The sequence below is a fragment of the Danio aesculapii genome, chromosome 13 (genome assembly GCF_903798145.1).
Source record: "Danio aesculapii chromosome 13, fDanAes4.1, whole genome shotgun sequence".
NCBI classification, from domain to species: Eukaryota; Metazoa; Chordata; class Actinopteri; order Cypriniformes; family Danionidae; genus Danio; species Danio aesculapii.
The window spans coordinates 41,560,547-41,582,577 of record NC_079447.1 but is presented as its reverse complement, the minus strand read 5'-3'; the positions used below and the strand labels follow the sequence as shown (position 1 = coordinate 41,582,577).

At 37.9% G+C, this 22,031-nt stretch overlaps 1 protein-coding gene across 2 annotated transcripts in view; it reads left to right on the top strand.

Annotated features, from left to right (window-relative positions):
- Positions 1 to 22,031, top strand: part of atrnl1a (attractin-like 1a) — a 431,550-nt gene that overhangs the window by 155,112 nt on the left and 254,407 nt on the right. For both annotated transcript variants that reach the window (XM_056471227.1, XM_056471228.1), the window contains exon 21: positions 14,957 to 15,050. In XM_056471227.1, the coding sequence (XP_056327202.1) occupies positions 14,957 to 15,050 (94 nt within the window). The remainder of the gene's footprint in view (positions 1 to 14,956; positions 15,051 to 22,031) is intronic.

Below are 22,031 nucleotides of genomic sequence, written 5' to 3'. Positions count from 1 at the left end.
GTGTCAGTGGAGGTACTTTCATAACCATTCTACACAACTTATTTTGGGCCGTCTGCAATTTATTTATCATTTTTTTAGAACTACCGCTGTACCAAAAAGCTGCTGCATAGTCAAAGTATGGCTGCACTAATGCACTTGCTAAAATTTTTTAAGTTTGGGTATCTAGGAGCTCTGCCTGTCTTGCTAAAAACCTAATTCTAGAACAAGTTTTTGAATGGACTACAACAGCCATCTTTTCACCTGTTAAATTACTATCTAAAACACAACCCAAATATTTCACTTCCTGTTTTGGAGTGATAATTTGATCCCCTACTTTTATCTCTGACCCGACACATTTTCTAAGTTTCGCAGCTGAACCAAATAAAATAAATTCAGTTTTACCCAAATGTAAGGGCAATTTATTAAGGCAAAACTATTCAGAGACTTCCTCAATTTGTTTACTCATTTCATTTTCAATAAATTCCCTCCTCTCATGAGACACTATTATTGCTGCATCATCCGCATATACCAAAAGCTTATTTGAACAAGCCATTCTCTTCATTGGCTTTTACCTATCATGGCCTCCCAATCATCCCCATCCACTGAATTGGCTCTATCACTGTCTCTCCACTCCCCCAATAGCTGGTGTGTTGTGAGCACACTGCAGTCGCATCACCCAAGTGGATGCCTCACACTGGTGGTGGTGTTGAAAGACCCCCTCATGATTGTGAAGCACTTCGAAACTATGCGAAATTTTACTGTGGTGCCCCCACAGAGGAACAAATACACACAAGCATATGTATTTAAACATGTATTTGTTTATTTATCTACTTAAATATGCATTTAAACACTCAAAATTATACTTAAACATTCAGATATTTACATTACAAAATAATAGTTTACATCAAAATAAACACAGACATCTCTTCTGCAGAAGCATTCCCAATTTCAAACATTTACAAAAGGTAGGGAATAAAACCCTCTCTGTACCTGTAGAGATGGATGGTCCTCAGTGTTGCATCCTGTGTCTGTGCAGCTGCTGGTGTCTCTGGAGCAGTGCTGGTTATGCTATCTCATATTCTTTTGTGACAAATTTCAGCATTAAACCTCCATGTACCATGCAGAAGAAATTAGTCATTTAAAGAAAAACTCATGACACACCATTAAGACAACAAGCAAATCAAGCACTCTTCATAATGTGTCTAAACTACAGCCAAAATGTGGATTTAACTTGGACTATCATCCATGGTGACAAACACTGACCCTTGCTGTCAGTATTAATCATAGACATTTGTGGTTTTTAAGAATTAAAAATTATATTAAAATTAGTGTATTTTTAAACAAAAACTTTAACATTCAGAAAAAAAAATCATCAATAATTAATTAAAAATCATTAATAAATTCATGCAATAAAAATGGTTTATGGTCTGTGGCGTACAGTAATTTGACTCATTTTATATTATTGATCTTTCAGAAATCACAGAATATTAGTCAGTTTTGTTATTTCATTTTGTAATGTACAAAAATGTATAACCGGCCTAAAACACACCAATCCACCGATGTACAGACTAAAGAAACTTTATTGTCATTGCAGTGATACAAGCAATAACAACAGCAGCAATAAGAAATGTATAGAAATAGACAAAACAATAAACAACTGCAAATAATTATATAATATATAATTACTTGATATAATATAATAACTATATAATAATAAATAATACATACAGTGAAATAATTGCACAGTGCTTATGTATGTAGCTGGTGAACAAACAAAATTGTAATGTATTGCACAAGTTTGTGCAATTATCAGCAACATGGGGAAGAGGGGCAAACGCGAAAAGTCATAAAGCATGTCCTATCATAGTTTAAAGCACAATGCATAGCAGCAAGGCAAGAAACTGAACGTAAACAACAACAAATAAGGCAGATTTGGTGCAGTTGTGGCGAAGTTAAACATTAGCTTTACCAATTTACTTGAACAACCAAAAATATGTTTTCCAGATTCATGAACATAAGTCACCTGAAAGTGATGCACGCGATTCATCTTGTACTTTTTTCCTCTTCTCGGTTCCAGACTGCTGTTGTCTTTTCCCGGGCATAGATAAGTGGACTGGACCGCGCCACGCGTACATGGAAAAAAATGACATCACATGTTTGTTTTTTGCGTTCGTCATAAAATATATTTTTTAATGTGTTTAACAATATATTATCTATATATTTTATTTACAGTCAGTTTATGTTATTTAATATTATTAAATGTTAATATAAATTTTTTTTGAGTTTTGAGGAACCGAGATGGTGCCCCCCTCCGGAGTTGTGGCCCTACGCAGCCTGTGTACTCTGCGTATAAGGATCGGCGGTACTGATGGCCTTACACGATAAATGTGCTATATAAATACCCACATTACGTTACATTACATTACAAACCATGTAGATGGGGATATAAAGATGCTTGTCACACGGAATAATGCACAATGTCAATTTAGGAGTAAAACCTACACAAAAGTTACAGTGTGTACCTTATATTGGGGTCAGAGTTTGATATGGATTCAGTACAACAGGAATAAGCAACAAATCTCCAGTTCCTGCTTTTTTCTGATTATTTTGAATGGCAGAAGTGTTTTCTTCTTGTGATCTCTTCTTTTCTTATTGTGATCAGAAAGTACAAAATAAATAGAATAATGAAAAAAAAGTATATATAATCAGGAGACTTTGTATTGAACTTTTAAAGATTATGCTCAACCCTCTCCTAAAACCACAGAAAACATTACCTGTGCATTAAATTTCATTCAAAAGTGAAATCTCTTTTAATAAAAGTACTAGCACGGAATGTCCGTCCATCTGTTGTTAATGCAGCAGCAGGTGCAGTGGACAGCTCGTGTTCACGCATTGCTCTTGGGCATGTGTGTAGGGGAAAGGACCACTGACTGGTTTATGTAGGCATATATATATATCTTATATTTTTTCAATGTTTTTCTATGCAAACATGTGCTTGACGGACGTGCGTGACCATTATACACTACCAAGTCTTTTGTAGCACCTCACTAACATGAGTGCCATGTTGCTTTGGACAGTGCATCAAGAATTTCAACTTTCATATGCAGCGCTCCTCAATTTCAGAAGAACTTTTCAAAAGAACTTGGATGTTCAATGTTGCAAGCTACCGTTTACAGTAGGATGTTGGCATGGCAACTGTTTTTTTTTTGACAGCAACATGGTGGGAGGAGGAACCTTTAAAAACCATTCCTGAGCACTGCTGCTCACATTATTTAGACATACACCAGAGTGGCCCCTAATGTATTTTATCTGATTATCTCTGGTGAATGGAACATCTAACTGTATTGGTTGTTAGAGTACATGAAGTGATCCATGATGCCTGTAACATGATGGTTCAGGATACATACATGTACTGTTACACCCCTACTAAATACCCTATTTGCTTGAGCAGATTTGACTTTATCATTTAGTTCTAAACTGCACCATTTCTGAATTGCAGTGTTTGTGTTCCTTTCAAGACTGGTTGATCTTCAATCAGCTTTAATGTCACCTCTCTTCCTCTCTGTGTGTGTTCATCTGTTTGTCAGGGTTCATGACATATGTTTCACAGTCTGTTTGCATACAAATATCAGTTTATCTGTTTTGTCCCTCGCTATTTTCACATTTACTTCCTTTCTTTCATTAAGTCTTTCATTAACCCATGGCTCGGGAGCCACTTGTGGCTCTTTGACCAAAAATATGTGGCTCTCCAGCTGTCTCTCTTTAATAATATTTTAAAGTTTAATAAATTATAACTGTTACTAGAAATCAGATTCCTATTAAAAATACTATTACACTTCCTTTTTATTGTATTTTCTACAGCAAAATGAATATGAACTCAGTTTACAATAAAATGACGTTTTAATATATGTGATGCTGTGGTTTAACTTGAATCGCGACACCAGTTAAGAGCAAGCAACTAACATTTCTATACTAACCTCATGCACATAAATTCAAACAACATTCATGAGTGGCAATGGCAAAAAGAAAAAAAAATCTAGAAATCCTTTATCAATACATAGTGATGCGTCATATTGGTTTATTTTTAAGTTGTACATGAATATAAATAAAAGGTTTTGTAATATACACACACCCCAATGACTCTTTAAAAAAATACATTTGATAAAAAAAAAATCAGAAATGGCTCTTTGCTGAAAAAAGATTCCTGACCCCTGCTCTAAATGATGCACGTCAGATATATGCTAATGTGTGTTCATTATGTAAAAGTTTTGTTAGACATTTTTAGGGGACTTAATAATGCACAATTTAGGAGTAAAACCTACACAAAAGTTACAGTGTGTACTTTATATTGGGGCCATAGTTTGATATGGATTCAGTACAACAGGAATAAGCAACAAATCTCCAGTTCCTGCTTTTTTCTGATTATTTTGAATGGCAGAAGTGTTTTCTTCTTGTGATCTCTTCTTTTCTTATTGTGATCTGAAAGTACAAAATAAATAGAATAATGAAAAAAGTATATAGAATCAGGAGACTTTGTAGTGAACTTTTAAAGATTATGCTCAACCCTCTCCTAAAACCACAGAAAACATTAACTGTGCATTAAATTTCATTTAAAAGTGAAATCTCTTTTAATGAAAGTACTGGCACGGGAGGTCCGTCCATCTGTTGTAATAGAAGGCTGCTTCTATTGCAAGCCTGTTTGCGCCTGTGTGTTTTGTCATTTCGAGAGCCTAAATGTCTTTTGTCAGGAATATTTATGAGAGCGTGTACGTGTGCGCATGTGCGTGCATGTGTGAGTGAGTGTGGATTTGTAGTCCATCGCTTTCAGAATAAGTGCTGAAACTGCAGCTCCAGGCAGTGCTGTTCCTCTGCTATAATGTGAGTACATTTTACACATCATAATTTAGCTATAAATCTTCTTCCAGCATGGAGAGCAAAACCACCGACACTTAACTGCAGCCCGTCCCCACAGCCCCGTCAAAATGACATGCACACAGATGCACAAATGTGCACACATGCTCAAAATGTAGATGAACATTCATGTAGTGTACACATTTGATCTCATGGGAAAATCATGTGTATGGTGCTCCTTGTCAATGTAGTAAGTGATGTAACTTAAAGACATTCAAATAACTGAGCTGTTTAACTATTTTGTCCTGGATCAAGCTGTATATATATATATATATATATATATATATATATATATATATATATATATATATATATATATATATATATATATATATATATATAGTTCACCCCAAAATAAAAATGTACTCACTATTTACTCCCCCTCATGTGGTTCCAAACATTTGGATTTTACTTTTCTGTTAAAGACAGTATATATTAGGGGTGTAACGAATTATGGATGATCCGTGAACCGTACGGATCACAACCCACGGTTTGGAAAGCACATGACCCGCGGATTAATAACTTGTTTGAGCTTGAACTTGTAGGTTAATCCAACATTTATAACAATTGCAGAGAGATCGTCTCCCGCACCATTCAAATCACGTGTATGAAAGCATTTTGGCTTCCCTGTAAAATATAATAATGACGAAAATGTTGTGGTGGGACCTAAATGCTTTCTTAGGTTATTAATTAACGATGTGTTGTGTCACTGTTTGTTTAGCCAGTATTATAGCAGTGAGTGTAAAGCTGCACAGTTAAACATTAAAAGATTATGATCTCAATTCAAACCCATGCAACATGAATGATAAATGATTATGATTTGCATATGTGTATTAATCCTTCGAATTGCTGCATTAAAATCTGTGTTTGATTGAGAGAGATTTAGTTTTTGCACTTTTTCAGTTAGTATCAAACAATTAAATAACACGGACGTAGTGGGATAACAGTTTGTAGTTCAGATATAAACACTGATGCTTATGGTAAAGATTAAAATCACTGTTTAATGGAACTTGACGCTGGTGAATGCTGTTGCAATTACATTGTGTAACCAATGGGTGGCGACAAACAACCATCAACCTTATGTCACTGAATAGGTTTTCAAAAAATGATACACCTAAAATGAAACATGAAGTTTTACGTAGGAATTGTTAAATAAATATGATATGTTGTACAAGATGTTGGATTTCTATATTTAGCATTATCAGCAACAGTAGCAAAGATTTTTCGTTTTGAATATTTTCCTTTTTTTCAGGTGGTTCTCTCTGGATTTTTATTTTTATTATTAAATTTACAGGTTCTAAGTTATGTTTGTTAAAACCAATGATTTTTGCAGTTATGTTTTTGTATAAATGCAAAGCAAATGACATTTGTCTCCTCCCTTTTTTTGCTGATCCGAAAAACGGTCCAATCCATGACTCAAAAACCACAGTGTGATCCAAACCGTGAGATTTGTGATCCGATACACCACTAGTATATATGTTTTAAAGCTGAAATCTGTCCCTTTAAGCCAAATGCAGTCACAAGCCAAACATAGCCACCATGAGAACCACAGTGGATAATTTGCCTCATATTTTGGCTGTTAAAGTCATGCTAAATGACAAAAAAAAAAAAAAAAACAATTTAAATATTTTTAGTATTTTAATATTGTATTATTAAAATATCAACACAACAGCGCATGCTTTTTCTTGCAATAGATGCAATTAAAATTCAGCTTTTAACTGTTAACGTTGGAACCCTGTATATATTCGATGTGTGCATATATATATATAGATATATATGCACACAAACAGTATAAATAAGCGATTTAAAATTCTAAACTATGTGCTTTTGAAAATCCCCTCAATACTAAGTTCAGCCATGGTGCAATACATTGATTTGCTTTAGCAGACAACACCAATAAAATCTTGAGTGATAAAAAAAGAATATTTTCCTTTGTCATTCGTCTCTTGTTGGCTGGCATAAAAGAGCGATTCCAGTGCATGCTGGGGGAATTTGAACGGAGGGTTGTGTAAAGAACAGACCTGCAGATAAAAAAGCCAACTTGCTGTAAAGCCTCTTGATAAAAAGCCTGTCCCCCCTCTCTCTATCTTTCTCTCTTTCACTCTCATCCTTTGTTCCTCTTTATTTATTTCATTTAGAAATATGACAGCCCTTTTCATGGCTGTATCTGGATTCAAATAAAATCTGTGACTGGGAGTGCTGCCCCATGCTATTTAAACAAGTGAATGAAAAACATTTTTATGTACAGTAGGGTCGCTCGGTGGAAGAAGCTAGTTCATTTTATAGTCTAATGGCGTTGTATAATATGACACTTAGGGAGGAGAAGGAATTTAAGTCATGTGGAATTTGCTGACATCAGTTGTACCTGAGAAAACTTGCCATGTAGTATTGCAAATACAGCCGTAATCTACAAATTGCACACAAATTAAGCCAGCTAATTGATGTGTACAGCATAAAGATGTGTGACTAGATCAACGTAAACACACCCTCACCTCATCATAGAGTGCAATCACCTCTGCGTCAAGGTGATGAATGTGCTGATAAACACCTGCATCTTTAGCAGCAAAAACCCTCAGATAATTGTTAGAGAACATGCAGTCATTTAGCGGATGTTTTAGTCCGCCGTGAGTGTTGCAGAGAGGTGTGCTATTTGTTTCTTAAGCAATCAAATTTAGGACTATTAGGTTACCTAAAAAATAATATTCTGTCATTAATTGCTCATCCTCATGTCATTCCTTTCCCGAGACCTTCATTTATCTTCAAAACGCAAACTTAAGATGAAAAAAAGATGAAAACTAGTTTTAGATAAAATCCGAGAGCTCCCTCGTCCTCCATATACCAGTGATGGGAAGTTAGGGTCATTTCACTGACTCGGACCTTTGAGTCTGCTCTAGCGAGGTGAATGAATCTTTTTCCGAGTCATTTCGTTCATTTTGCCTAAAATATTATTAAAATGTTAAGAGTTGCTTTCAAACTCATCTACAACTACACCAAACATTGATCACACCATAAACAAGACATAACTTGAATACTATAAGAAAGAGAAAATAATTATTTATTGTTTACCTGGTCTTTTGTCTTTGATTAGCTCGCCTCAGCTCGCCTCTTTTGACAGGTCTTCAAATTTGAGAGATTCATTCACGTCACATAGACAGTCCCATATAAGCTTAACCAATGGACACAGTCTGAGTCGAAAGGAGTCATGATTAGTTCTAGGGCTGCACGATTAATCGAAAAAAGATCACAATCTCGATTCGACCCTACACACGATCTTATTTCAGCTTTTCTATGATTCAGCCAATTATATTTTCAAGGTCAGGAGAGAAGGGTAAAGTCTTCACAGCAACATGGACACCTTCAAATGGCGTTAAAAGTGTCACATACTGTATTTATAAGGTATAAATCACCCAGAAATGTGAATAACAGGTAATAAAGTTTTAAATAACGTTCAGTTTGTTGCACAGAGCGATCGCTTGAGACCTGACCTGAAAGAATGATTTGCGTGTGTGTGTGCCATGAGCCGCTCTCGGAAGTGAAAGTGAAGCCGGCGCACACACCATAAATGATCATAACGCATTTTACAGTTATGATTAAAGTGTTGTACATGAAAATAAATGTTTACTGTGTCAGTATAACTACTGTAGCTTATATAATGTTGAATATAACACAAGAGGGAATCTGATAATGACAAATGTCTCATTTTACCAGTGAAAACAAATGGTCTAATAATGTTGTCAATGACAAATGACTAGTATATGTCTCAAACATAGTAATTCAACTTTATAATTATGAATAGTTGTATTCTGTTGTCATTACTTTACTGTGAATTAACAAACAGGACATATTGAAAGTCTGTTCAAGTCCACCAAAATGACTGTACACATAGGCCTAATATTATTGGTGTTGTTTTACCATATGTTTGAAAATTAACAATAATAATAGCCTACTAATATTAACCTTTATTTTACATCTACAATATCGTGAGAAAATCGTGAGCAAAAAAAATTGTGATTTACATTTTAGCCAGAATCGTGCAGCCATAATAAGTTCACCTTTCGAGTCTTCTGTTTTGCGAGTTGTTCGTTCTTCACATGACACCATGTAAAGTGAGATGACTCAAACCTGAGGACTCTTTCAAATCTTTTTTTTTTTTTTGCTCTAATTGCCTATGATTGGCTTTTGTCTTTCACATGATGAACGAACGATTCAAACCGAGGACTCGAGAAATGAATGGATCAAATCTTTTTCCGGCTGTAAATACATATGATTGGCTTCTGTCTTTACCGTGATGAAAGAACGACTCAACCTGAGCACTCAAAAGATGAACAAATCAAATGTTTTTATGGCTCTGACTGCATATGATTGGCTTCTACCTTTCACGTAATGATTGAACGACTCAAACCTGATAGAATACTCGAAAAAGAAACTTAACCTTCTACTCCACCAGCACAAATGTGCGTATGCGCAAATAAACGATAAACTCCCTGAGAGGACTACATCGAGTCATACAAAGGTTTGTTCAAAATAAACGAATTGTTCAAGAACGACCCATCACTACCATATACAGCAATTGTCCAGAGACATTCGAAGTTTAATAGAGAAGTAAAACATTTTCAAAGCATGCTTTGTGACATCAATTGTTCATCTGTAATCATATAAAGCTCCAAGAACAGCTTTATTTCACAAAAAAGTCTCCTATGTCTCCTCTCCTATATCAACACATGCCCAGACCTGATGAAGAAGACATAACGAACAAAGGACATTGACGAACAAAGTTGTTTTTATTCTTTAGGTTGCACACTTACGTTGTCTCTCTCAGACTAGAAAGTCTCTACTCTATTGTTACTCAAAGTACTTGAGGTTGGCATAGGCAAGCATGATAGCATGGATAAGCAGCATGTAGGAACAGAGAAAGGTCAGATGATTATTAATCCCTGTTGAGACACAAGGGTAGCTATGGTCCTGGCAGGGCTAGGAGCCAACTCATAAACCCACTATGGTAAGGGTAGGGTCATGGTATGGCCCATCAGTTATTCCTGGAGGTGTGGGCTGGGGTTGAGGAGAAGACCAGAAGGATGATGGTTATGAAGTAGCAGGGAGCATGGCCTTGGATGGTGCATTGGAGAAGATCTCCGGAACCGATAACCTGTATCTGGAAAACATCCTAGTTGATCAAATTTTGTCCTTAACAGTTTGTGATGTCCTTTGTAGCCCAGAGAATTTTCTTTTCCACATCTGGGGTTAAAATGATTCAGAAGCACGGCCACAGGAGTTCCTTACAGCATTTACAAATTCACATTGAAACAAGTCGTTGGTCTGAGTGTTATATGATTTCCTTTCTAGCTCAGCAAATCTGTATATCTGAGGTAAGAATGAATCAGGAGCATGTCCTCTATGCCCCGGAAGAGTTAATTCGAGCACATCTTAAGCAGCAGTCTTAAACATGCTAGTTGCAGCAGCAGTGCATATGTTTAACTGTAGCTTAGTTGTGATGTAAAGGAACACAACTTACATGCTTCTAAATAGGTTCTGTGTTGTATTACGCACTTCTAAATAGGTTTTGTGTTGCACCATTGAACTTAGTTTAAACATAACTCTATGTTCCAAATAAATATTTGTAAAAGTATCTTCCCTTGAATAACAATAGAAAACAGATGACAGATGAACCGCAAGTTGTCCCTCTGCTCATATCGTTCAATGGGAGTTTTGTTTTGTGAAATTTTCTGAAATTTTCTCCCTGTTCCTGCTCTGTTCCATGTGTAGGCTATTAAATTATAATTTCAAGTTCAATGTTTTGATTTTGATTAATTCATGTTCTGACTATTATTTGAATACCTCTGATTGTGTGTTATGTAATTCAGTGCAACAATGCATTACCTTACAGAGACGTTACAACCTACTTACTACGTTCTATAATTAATTAGTAATATCTAAGCCTCTAGTGTGTACTTTACATTTTAGTTTGTACAATAACTGATAGCTGGTGCAACTCTACCCAAGGGAGGGCCGTTTTCACACACAATCAGGTGCTGAAGTCATGGCCATCAACATTCATGGTTGTCACTGGAGGAACATCACCTTTTTCAAGGCTGGGGCAGCCATAATCACAGCCAAAGTCAGAAGTTAACCTCGACTTTGGAATGGGAGGTTCAGGATTATCTAGGAAGGCAGCTGAAATTCTTGGTGAAGGAATGTAGAGGGGAATGATGGACAGTTTTAAATGGGATGCAGAGGCTCTGCTGACTGTGTAAGGTCTACAAATGGATCACTGGAGCTGTGAAGAAGATGGCTAACATGTCTGCCATGGATGCTGTAGAATGGGCCTCCAGATGACAGTGGCTTAAGAGGAGCGATCTGTTGGCTACTGCTGCTTGGACACAAGTCTGAATCTGATCAACCTTTTTTGTTTGAATTAGGTAAATATCAGTTCACGAGTTCACACTTGCAATAGTTTCAGAATAAAGCGTATTTGGCATGCTGTCCGGGGAGAGGGCTCTGATCTCGGGGAAGACACCCAAACTCGAGTTATTCCTCTTATCAGGAAACAGAGAGGAATAGGGATTCGAGCAAAGTATCTGGCCCGGCCCCAGAACGCTCCCCCCGGGATTGTAATGCTTAAGAGGTGAGGTGACGGGGTGGTGGAGGGATGCTAAAGTCGTAAGATGCTGCAGGTAAGACAGCTTTGGTATATATAGGGGTTTGGTCAAGAACTGATTGGATAATAGAATAATTGTCAATGACGTATTTGATACTGAAACTTCTGCGCGTGCTCCTCCCGAAATTTGTTTATAAAACATCACTAAAAAGGAGTCTCCAATACAGAAATATCGGATCGTCATCCATATCGCTGTTTACATTACAATTGGGTTACCAAGAAAGTGACTATGTTTACATGGAAATCACTAATCAAATGATGTGTCTTAATCTGAATAAGAGAATTATATGATTAAGGTGTGTACACAAGTTGCTTTTTGAATGTTCCTTTCATGATTATGCTTTACGTTATAACACATAGTTTGATTAACGTCATTGCATCTCCACTCTATCCACATTTCTTCCAGAGTTTCATGTAATTTTGGGTGTTTCATTTTTTATTTTTCGACTGTAACTGTATCCCTGAGTTTCACTTTTAACTAAGTTTCACTTTCATTCAAGCACATTTCATGCATGCCTCCACCTGACAAACTGAGGTATTAGATGCACACATGAAGTACGAACTGCTGGAAGAGTGTTGCTTTAATGGAATTTGATACTGCACACCGAATGGAAAGAAAAAATATTAGCATTTCACGATGCAGGTGGAATATCCTGTCGCAAAAGGCAACGAAAAGTCCTTTATGATGGTAATAGTTTGATAGCAGTGTTTTCATGTCTGTACTACACTACAATAATGCGAATAAAATTGGCACACATGTTTTAATTCGATTTCGGTTTAGTTCAATTATGACCTTAATCGGATTAAATGAATCAAAAATCGCTGTTTACATGGTAGACTCCTAATTAGAGTATTGTCTTAATCACATTAAATTTGGATTATTGGTGTCCATGTAAATGTACTCAATGACTGGTACATTACATTCCAGAGAGCTTTGTTATGTATGGGTATTTTAACATATCTATTTTGGAATTTGGCGTTTTAGCATATGCCATTATGTTAATGTTATTCTTGTTGCATTTTCGAGCTATTCTTGTTGTATAGGTGTGCTCTTCTGAGTTGTCATTGGGTGGTAAAGAAAAGAAGATTCTTGTTTAGGAGCCTCACCTCAGTGATGCTACTCTGCTTAATGAACTTTCTCTTTGTTGAGTAATGGTCTCTTCTCAGTGCTTTAACTGCATTTGTGTGTGCGTGTGTGTATGTGGTTTCATTTTTAAATTACTGTCTAATAACCTTTAATGATAATTGCATATGTACGGAGAAAAATTAGAGATGTTGGCTTAGGTTTGTTAAAATAGTTGCTGTTTATATGCAAAGTGTGTTCTGCTTATTTAGACAGTAGAGTTCTACTTGCAGGCACATTTGATCTGAAAATATTGCACTTACAAGACTTCATGAGAGAAGTGTTGAATTAATTTGTTATTTATGAATAAACAATTCATTTGAATAGGATTCTCTCAATGAATAGGTTGGTCAAGTCCAAATCAATGGGTCGAATCAGGGTTTCGAGTTACTAAATGTTCTGTTTTTTCTCCTCCTCAAGAAGTCAGTTCACACTGTGGCCATATTTACTATGCCTCTGGGCAGCTATTTTAGTCATCCAAGACTAAATCCTATACTTAATGCTATTTTAATCTCAAATAATGCTTGTCAAATTCACATAATAATGAAATATTACAAAACAAATCAGACTTAAGCTGTCTCATAAACATTGTTTCCTCCTTTGGCATATAAATAAAAAATATATATTTTTAGTCCATCAAGCCTTATAGCATGTACAGAGACATGTTGCACAAATCCAGTTGGGGTTTATTTTGGGTTAGAGATTGCAAGTAAAGTCATGTATATCTGACACATTAAAGCCACTCCCAGTCTTTTTGCTCCAGATTAAAGCTTTTTACACTAAAAGTGTAATGTGAAGGGGAAGCTGACAAAGGTAGTGCGGATCCAAACGCAGGTTTATTAAACAGAAGGGTCAGACAGGCAGCAGTCAACAAAGGGGCAAACTGGTATATGCAGATAATCCAGAAGGCGAGTGGTCAGAAGGCAAGCAGCAGACAAGAATAAACAGTAAAACAAACAAAACAAAGCGAGAGTCAAAACTGGCAAGGCAAGGAAAGGCAAAGCAAGGCAAGGAAAGGCAAACACCTTGCAATGTTCACAATTCAACAATTCAATATAACAAGACTCAGCCAACTATTTCAGAATATATTTTACGCAGCAGATGGCCTTCCAGCTGCAACCCAGCACTGGAAACGCACATACACACCACAATTGCACATGCACTCATACACTATGGCCAATTTAGTTTATTCAATTCACCTATACAGCATGTCTTTGGACTGTAGGGTAAACCAGAGCACCCGGAGGAAACCCACGCAAACACGAGGTGACCTTCCAGCTGTGAGGTGACAGTGCTAACCACTGAGCCACCATGTCACACTGGCTTTATATTAACATTTACATTTAAATATTAACATGAAGTTGCTTTAATATGTGACTTTAGAGCTGTTTGTGAACCTAAATTGTTCAAATATATGATTGATTAGCGTGATCCAACCATATTTTCTGTAAGTTCCCTACTCAGACCTACGCTTCATCAGGAGTGTTTAATTCTGCCTTGTAAATGCATTTGAATTCATTATAATCTGTAAATGTTATCTCTTAATCTTCAACAGGGAAGTGAATTGCTGGCTTTCTCACATGTGCATGTGTCACACTTTCAGGTGTATATGATCCAGGGTTAAACACTCTGTGTTAAAACCTGAGCTAACAGCGAAAGTTTCTATCAAGCTTTGTGAAGCCTTGTAACCAGTGCTTAATTTGTAAATGGATAATTTCCGGAACAAAACCAGGAAATAAAGGTTACCGTGACCGACGTCCGCCACCCAATTTCAGTTTTCCCAAAAACATGTTATCATTAAGTGGTGATAGCGCAGAAAAACGCATCAAATCTCTGAATCTCAAATCTCTGCAATATAACGTTATGAGTCAACAATGGGTAAAAACAAACAACAACAACAAAAAAAAAACATGTAGAAGCAAACATAAATCATATGAAACATCAATATCCAGTTTACTAACATGGCATTTCCTGGAACAATGACCGGCAAGATCCGGCTCAAATTAAGCGCTTCCTGTAACCTGATTTTAACCAGTATGGATATGCTGATTTTGTAAACCCTAAATTTACTTAGCAACCCTGAGTTTGTTCAGCTCATTTTGTGGAACAGGCCTCAGTTGTAAATCAAAACTATTTTAAACTGGAGTTTACATTAACAGTGATGACAATGGCATTACGGTTTTGAAACATCATGCGGTTGAATAAATGTTTACAGAATTTCATATTGGAGTGAACTTCCTTTAACACACTTCTTCCCCTTCTGTTTTTCCTCTACATCTTCTTCCCAGCCTGCAGATGTAACAACCATGCCAATGTCTGCCACTCCAGCTCAGGAAAATGCTACTGTACTACTAAAGGGGTCAAAGGAGACCAGTGCCAGCTGTGAGTATCCCCGACTACCCATCATCCTCCCTGCATTCTGTCATTCAGAGAATGAGTGACAGACACACACACACAAGCCCTTCAACCAAACACAACGTATCCTCACATTATCGTGCTCTCATTAGCATCATAGAACATTCACTTCACACATTTAACCCTCTCATAATGTTCTCTGGTATTAATTCCCACCTAAGTGTCTTTCTAATCCCAGGACATTAATTTTAATGGCAACCTCCGCTGTGCTGTGTCAGCAAGCCCCCTGTTCATAGTGGCTAAGGGAACTTATCAGTGGCTTAAATAGCACTTTTGGGGCTGACACTGTGCCCTGTGTGTGTGTGTGTGTGTGTGTATGTGAGTACATACTGAAGTCTATAAAGACAGAATGCTGTGTGGATGTGTTTGTAACAGGCTGCTCCACCGCCACTGGCACTGATAATGTATTAAGCAGTAATGAGATCCCCAGGACTTAGGCTGACTTCTCAAAAGTTTTTCTTTTCTACACACCCTGCATCTTTAAAAAAAATTAAATACCACTTGTGTGACCTGTGGGTAGATAATTAGATTGCACACAAGCTGTGTAACTTCAAATGCATACCTGAATGGCATGGGTGGATTTGTCTTTGTTGGTGCTGCTCAATGAGGTGATTGCTGTCCTTGTTGATGTTTCGCTCATGCTGCACATCACATGGCAGTGAAGCGGATGTACATGTAGGTTTGTTTACTGTGTTACAGTACACTGACATGACTCATACGGTAGGCTTCGGTTAGAAAAAAAGGTTATTTATAAATGCTGCTTCTGTTACTCAGGGTTCGTACGGGTGCTGGAAATCCTGGGAAATGCTTGATTTTTAATATAGTGTTTTCAAGGTTTGAAAAGTCCTTGGATTTTTGACAAAGTGCTTGAACCTGCTTGAATTTGAAATTGCAGGGCTCGAAATTCGTTCACGGATGCGCAGATTCAGGAGACATTTACGCAGAATGCATATTTGCACCTAACACGCCAAACACAGCGCTCAGGAATAGTTTAAAACAGTCGTCATGTCAACTTGCTGCAGTAAACAAAGACCGGAATGCCTGCCCCGCCTTAAAGCTCTTCTGATTGGCCCACTGCCCTTGAACTGAACGCAAATGGATTGGTTAATATCAGCTGTCAATCACTCAGTCAAGCTTTCCTTCAAATGACAGGGAGCTAAAGGTAGGAAAATGTAAAGGTCTGAGTACGAGAGAATGAAACAACACTGACAGATGTTAGTTTTACAAACCACCCGAAGTTACAAATAATGGCACATCTGATCAGTGATCATGTGGTAAATGTTAATTCAGCATTTACATTTTTTAAAGAGTGGATAAAAGACTTCCAGTGAGTTAAAGTCCGCTATGAAAATGACTAAAGCCATCCACTGTAAAGCCTGAGGGAGTTTGCTTTGCAGGTAACAGCGTTTGTCACACATTTTAAGCTCGGGATCTTTTTAATCCTTCATTTAATCATCATGATGTTGTCAATTGCAGCGCGCTCACCATCGCGAAAGGGCCTGCAATCACTGAGATTAAACTAATATTGCATCTCATGAAAAGACCATTACTGTTATTAAGATGACGGTTATATTATGTTTGGTCTATTTCTAAATAAGCTAGTTATTATTTTTGCACTATATTTTGTTCAGTGCAGTTTCATTTTTGCACTATTTTCCTTTTCATTCATTTTTTCCTAAACTCAGCTGTCTAAAGGGCACTTCCTTGCCAATTTAAGTTATTGATCGTGTACTGCACGCCATGCCATGTGAGGGCTGTTCAAGATAAGCAGAAGGCTTATTTTACACAATTAAAGTGTTTATTGAAATTGTATTTATATGCCTGGTGATTATTTGTCATTTATATATAAGTTATATAGAATGTCAAGACTACTTACAGAGAGGTGATACATTTTCAACCATTAAACATGTTTTCCTTTAACCCCTTAACTGTCACCCTTTGACAGGTGGGACATTTGCATACAGTGACAATAGTACCTTAGTCCTAAGCTAAAGTAATATAAAGTAAATAAATAAAATAATAAAAAAAATATTAAATATTAAATAATATTAAAATATTAATGAAAGCTTGCAAAATGTGGTTTTCATATTTTGTGACTGATTTTCAAAACAGTTGAGATAGGAACAGTTCATTAATTTGCAGCAAGAATGTGGCAAGGATTTAATTTGTTACATGAATTTTGAATAGCAATGCACATGAAATATCATGAACGACTGGTCATGAAAGTTTGGTACTACACCCAAACAAACTCTGACTGTAAGCTAATTTTTTGAGACATCAACTTTAGGTAGAAAGAGACCAAACATAAAAGATACTTTTAATAAAAGATATTATACATAAAAGATCCAATAAATGAATTTTTTTAATTTATTATTATTATTTTTTTTTTGCATTTTTGGGTGAACTATCCCAATAAATCTATGCTCCAAAGTATTCAACGATTTAAATTGAAATGTCAAATGGCACAATGGATTTAATTGTGAAAAAGTACATACAGCATATATAAAAGTAATTTACCGTGGTTGTTAGGTGCTGGAAAAGCATAAAAATGCATCTAGAAAGTGCTTGAAAAGTGCTGGAATTTAAAGTTGGAAAAGGTGTAAGAACCCTGGTTATTCTGTTCCAATAATTGAGCAAGAGTCCGAATACATTTTCACTACTTTAAAAATCATATAACTTCCCTCCCCCTTTTAAAGCTGTATTTTAAAGTAGAAGTGAAGCACTCAGTCAAGTTTACATTATTTTGTAACCGCCTATGCTCTGCGTACCACCAAGTTGGCTGTGTGTGCCATGGGAAGGACGATGGTCACATTGGTGGCTAAACTTGGCTGATACCCACCCATCTATTGGCGTGATCGTAAGACCATTCCTCCCACCTAGCCATCCACATGCACTGCTTTTCAGTGAGGGAACTCGCCTGCTGCTTCAAGATTTGCTCCGCTGCCCTGTGCCTCCGGCCAAGCGGCTGCGCTGAGCATCTCACAGAAAATCAGCGCCCCCCACCCTAGGGTGCCACCACGTCCGATAAACGAACCACAAAGCATCCCTGAGACGGGCCATCCGGAAAAACGGGAACTTGCTCTTTCCCTGGCGGAGGGCTGGGCTCTTCATCCAACGGCGTTTAAAAAAAAAAAATGCCATCAAACCCTCAAAGAAAGAGCATTTTTCACCAGGGTCAGCCCTGCGTCTGCCCCTGTCTTGTGAGAGTCCTCCTGGCGAAGGATGCAATCGAGCCAGTACCTCCAGCCGAGTTGAAGAGCGGGTTTTACAGCCAGTACTTCATCGTACCCAAAAGAGCGGTGGGCTATGACTAATCCTAGTTCTTCACAGGCTGCTGTTTAGAATGCTTACGCAGAAGCGCATCCTCCAGTGCGTTCGTCCTCAGGTTTGGTCTGCAGCAATTGACCTGAAGGACAAGTACTTTCATGTCTCCATACTTCCATGCCGCCGTCAGTTTCTGCGGTTTGTGATCGAAGGCCGAGCCTGGCAGTACAAAGTCCTCCCCTTTGGACTCTCTCTGTCTCCGTGGGTTTTCACCTAGCTTGCGGAGGGTACCCTAGCGCCCCTTCAGCTCACGGGCATCCGCATACTAAATTATCTTGACAACTGGCTAATTTTAGCCCACTTGCGGGAGCAATTGATTATGCTCAGAGACAGGGTGCTGCGGCACCTCAACATGTTGGGGCTTCAGATCTACCCAGAAAAGGGCAAGCTCACCCCCGTTCTCAGGTTGGAGCTGAGAACGGGGTTGAGAACGGAATTTCTGTTCTCAGGTTGGAGCTGGATTCGATCACCATGACGGCACGCCTTCCCCGAGAGTGCACCAAACTGATGCTGACCTGTTTGACAGAGCTTGGCAACTGGAAAACTGTGGATATTATTTCAGAGGCTATTGGAGTAAATGGCATCCGCTGTGACATTGCACCCTCAGCCTCTGGACGGACCCTGGGTCCACTTGGCGAACCCTGCAGAGTTCCTCCGAGGCCCCCAGCATCTGACTCAGTAGAGGAGTCAGGTGCTTGGCCCGTTACATTGTTGGCATACCCGCTGGTCAGCCCGTGTTCTGGGTATAGGTGCCTGCTATGCGCGATCCCCACTGGTGATCTCATATGCTCACTCAGCCACGATGTAGTCCGACCACTCTTAGGCGGGCTTGTATATTCCCTCCCCACTAACCATTTTCTTATATGAGTACTCCACCTTCTCAGGGCAAGCCCATATGCCTTCTTGTCACTAGGTCTCCCCTACTGGGCAGCAGGTGGCCTCCGCAGCATCCTACCATTTGGGACTGCACGCTTTCCCAACTAACTGTTCTATCTTAAATCCCTAGAATTAACTAGGTGCTGTTTATGGCTCCCTGAAAAAATATATCTATACCAGTGAAACTTCTCAGGTAAGTTAGGGCCAGGTTGCATGTTGGAAGGCTCTGGTGATGCAAGTGCACTCACGCTGCAGGCTGGCAAACCTCTCACCAGTGACGTGGTAAGGTTCAATGGCGTTTTCCATAGATTTCCCCATAGTGGACGTTTTCCACATACAGTACCATCGAAGATCCCCTCACGATGGAGAATGCAACAGTTACTAAAGTAACCCTCTTTCCCCAAGCGGGTGAATGGAAATGTTATGTTCCCTTGCCACAGCGATTGCCCCATAGCTTTTAGCCGTAAAAGGCACTTTCCGCTAGAAAATTATGCCTTGGTGTGGCACGAGCAGCGTCTTTATACAACACCGGTTGTAATTGATGCCAGCTGTGCATACTGATGCTACCAACTCATTGGCATTTCATTGGCCAGTTTTATTACTCTTTCAGATGATTGGATTCTGACAAAATCCCCATAGTGGAAGTTTCCACAAAGCATTTCCGTTCCCCCCTCGGGGAACGAGGGTTACTTTAGTAACCATTGAGTTTTGCAGTCTCCGTGGTCAGCCCATTACTTTCATTGTGTCTGTTCAGCTCAGGGAACCAACGCCGTGACATCAAACACAGCAAATATCCCAAGATGGCAGCGCCCTTGCTCTAAAAGCTATTGTAAAACATACTCTTTTCATCAAAATGGTTACATTAATCGAGTTTGTCATATATATTTTTTTTCCATTAAAGTGGAAATCAAATTACAAAGTAATGTAAACTTGACTGACTGCTTCACTTCTACTTTAAATGACCAATTGAGAACATGGCGGAGGCTTTACCTAAAGTTGAGAGTTTGACAAAATAGTCTGAATGTATAAATACAGTTTCAACTTTCAGTGGTTACATGTTTTCAGCTTACTTCAAACTATCTTCTTTAGCAATCAAGAGAATCAAGAAACAAAAAGGTTTGGAACAATTTGAGGCTGAGTAAATTGTGCAAACATTTTCATATTTGGATAAACTATCCCTTAAGTATGAAAATATAAAAGCAATATAAATAGGGCAAACTATTAAAAAGTAAATACCCAATATTGACTAAATGCAAAATAGATTGATATGGTCTCAATATTTAGGACATCCCTATGAAAAACACTTCACTTTTACAAAGGATCATGAGAAAGAAAGAAAGAAAAATGAATAAATGAATGAATGAATGTAATTTTCTAAAATATTTCTCCACATTCCCACACATGTCTTCATTGATTTTTGATGAAAATCCATGACAGACTCTACAATAGATTTAAATTTAGTAAAACATTTTAAACAGAGCTTAAACTACACTATACTTGACTCTTATCAGTAGGTAAGAATGTTACACATCATTCAATTAGCATCTTAATAAGCTTTCTAACTCACCAGGTTCTTGTTAACCAGCTTCACCAGCTAGACCATCTACAAACCAGCATCTCAAGTCAACCCTGTTTTTGATGTTGTCCACCTGTGGTTGCATAGTCACCAAGTTTACAGGCTTGAAGTGACAAGCACTCAAATGTACTTTCACATCCCCATGGAAACCATTAAGGTGATTAAAGGCAGTGATTCACCCATCCTGAACGATGGCATATGAGTGTTTGAGACCTACATCCTGAATGCTGAATCACATAACACCACAACAACCGTTCTTCAGTAATGATCATGGTCCACAAATGCTTAGTGCAGTTCATCTCAAAACGAATGATTTATTAATCAAATTGCATGCAATAGTAATGAAACTGTTTGTTGGCCACATTGATGGATCCATCTCAGACCCGTTAATGGAGCCCCCCTACTGTCTGCGTGCAGATTTGTAAACGGATATGAGAATGTATCTGCTCTCATTTTTGCTTTGTGTTTGGGTCTGGATGTTTACGTCTGAATTTCTGGCTCTGCATGTTTATCCGTGCCCCATTTTATCGTCAGATGTGCCTGTTTATGTGTTCAGTGAAACGAGCCAAGTAAACTGGCCCAACAGCTGTGAGTTTATGTGTTTTGAGAGATCGTTTGTCTTTTGTGTTTTTGTTAATAACAGGCTTTCTGCATTTGTATTTTGGAATACTGTAAGGCCACACAAGTACAAAACCTTTAAGCTCTCATAGTGTTTGTTTTACATTCTGTTGATAGAGTTTACTGACTGTAACAATGAAGTGCACTTACTAACTTGCTAGTATCAGTTAGTTGCACTACTACCTTAAATGTAATAGATTCAGCAAGTTGATAGACACATTTCTTAAAGAGGTCCTATCATGGGTTTTTGAAAATTACCTTCCGTGCAGTGTGCAGTGTTTATCAATACACAGTTCATGGATCAGTTTCTTCCTCCAGTTCACAAGTGTAAGTAAATGCGATTAAAATGGTTGCCTCCTTGTTTTCTTTAGCTTGAAAAATGTTTATTTAATTGTGTTTTGTTACTTGTAATTGCTCCACGTGGATTGTACTGTATCTGGTTAAGTCTTTATATTCTCATATCGCATCTGAAGCCACAGTGAAAACACATTTTTTTGGCATTTAAATGCGTTTGTGAGCTCACGATCCTCTGCCCTTTGTCGTTACTATGGCCA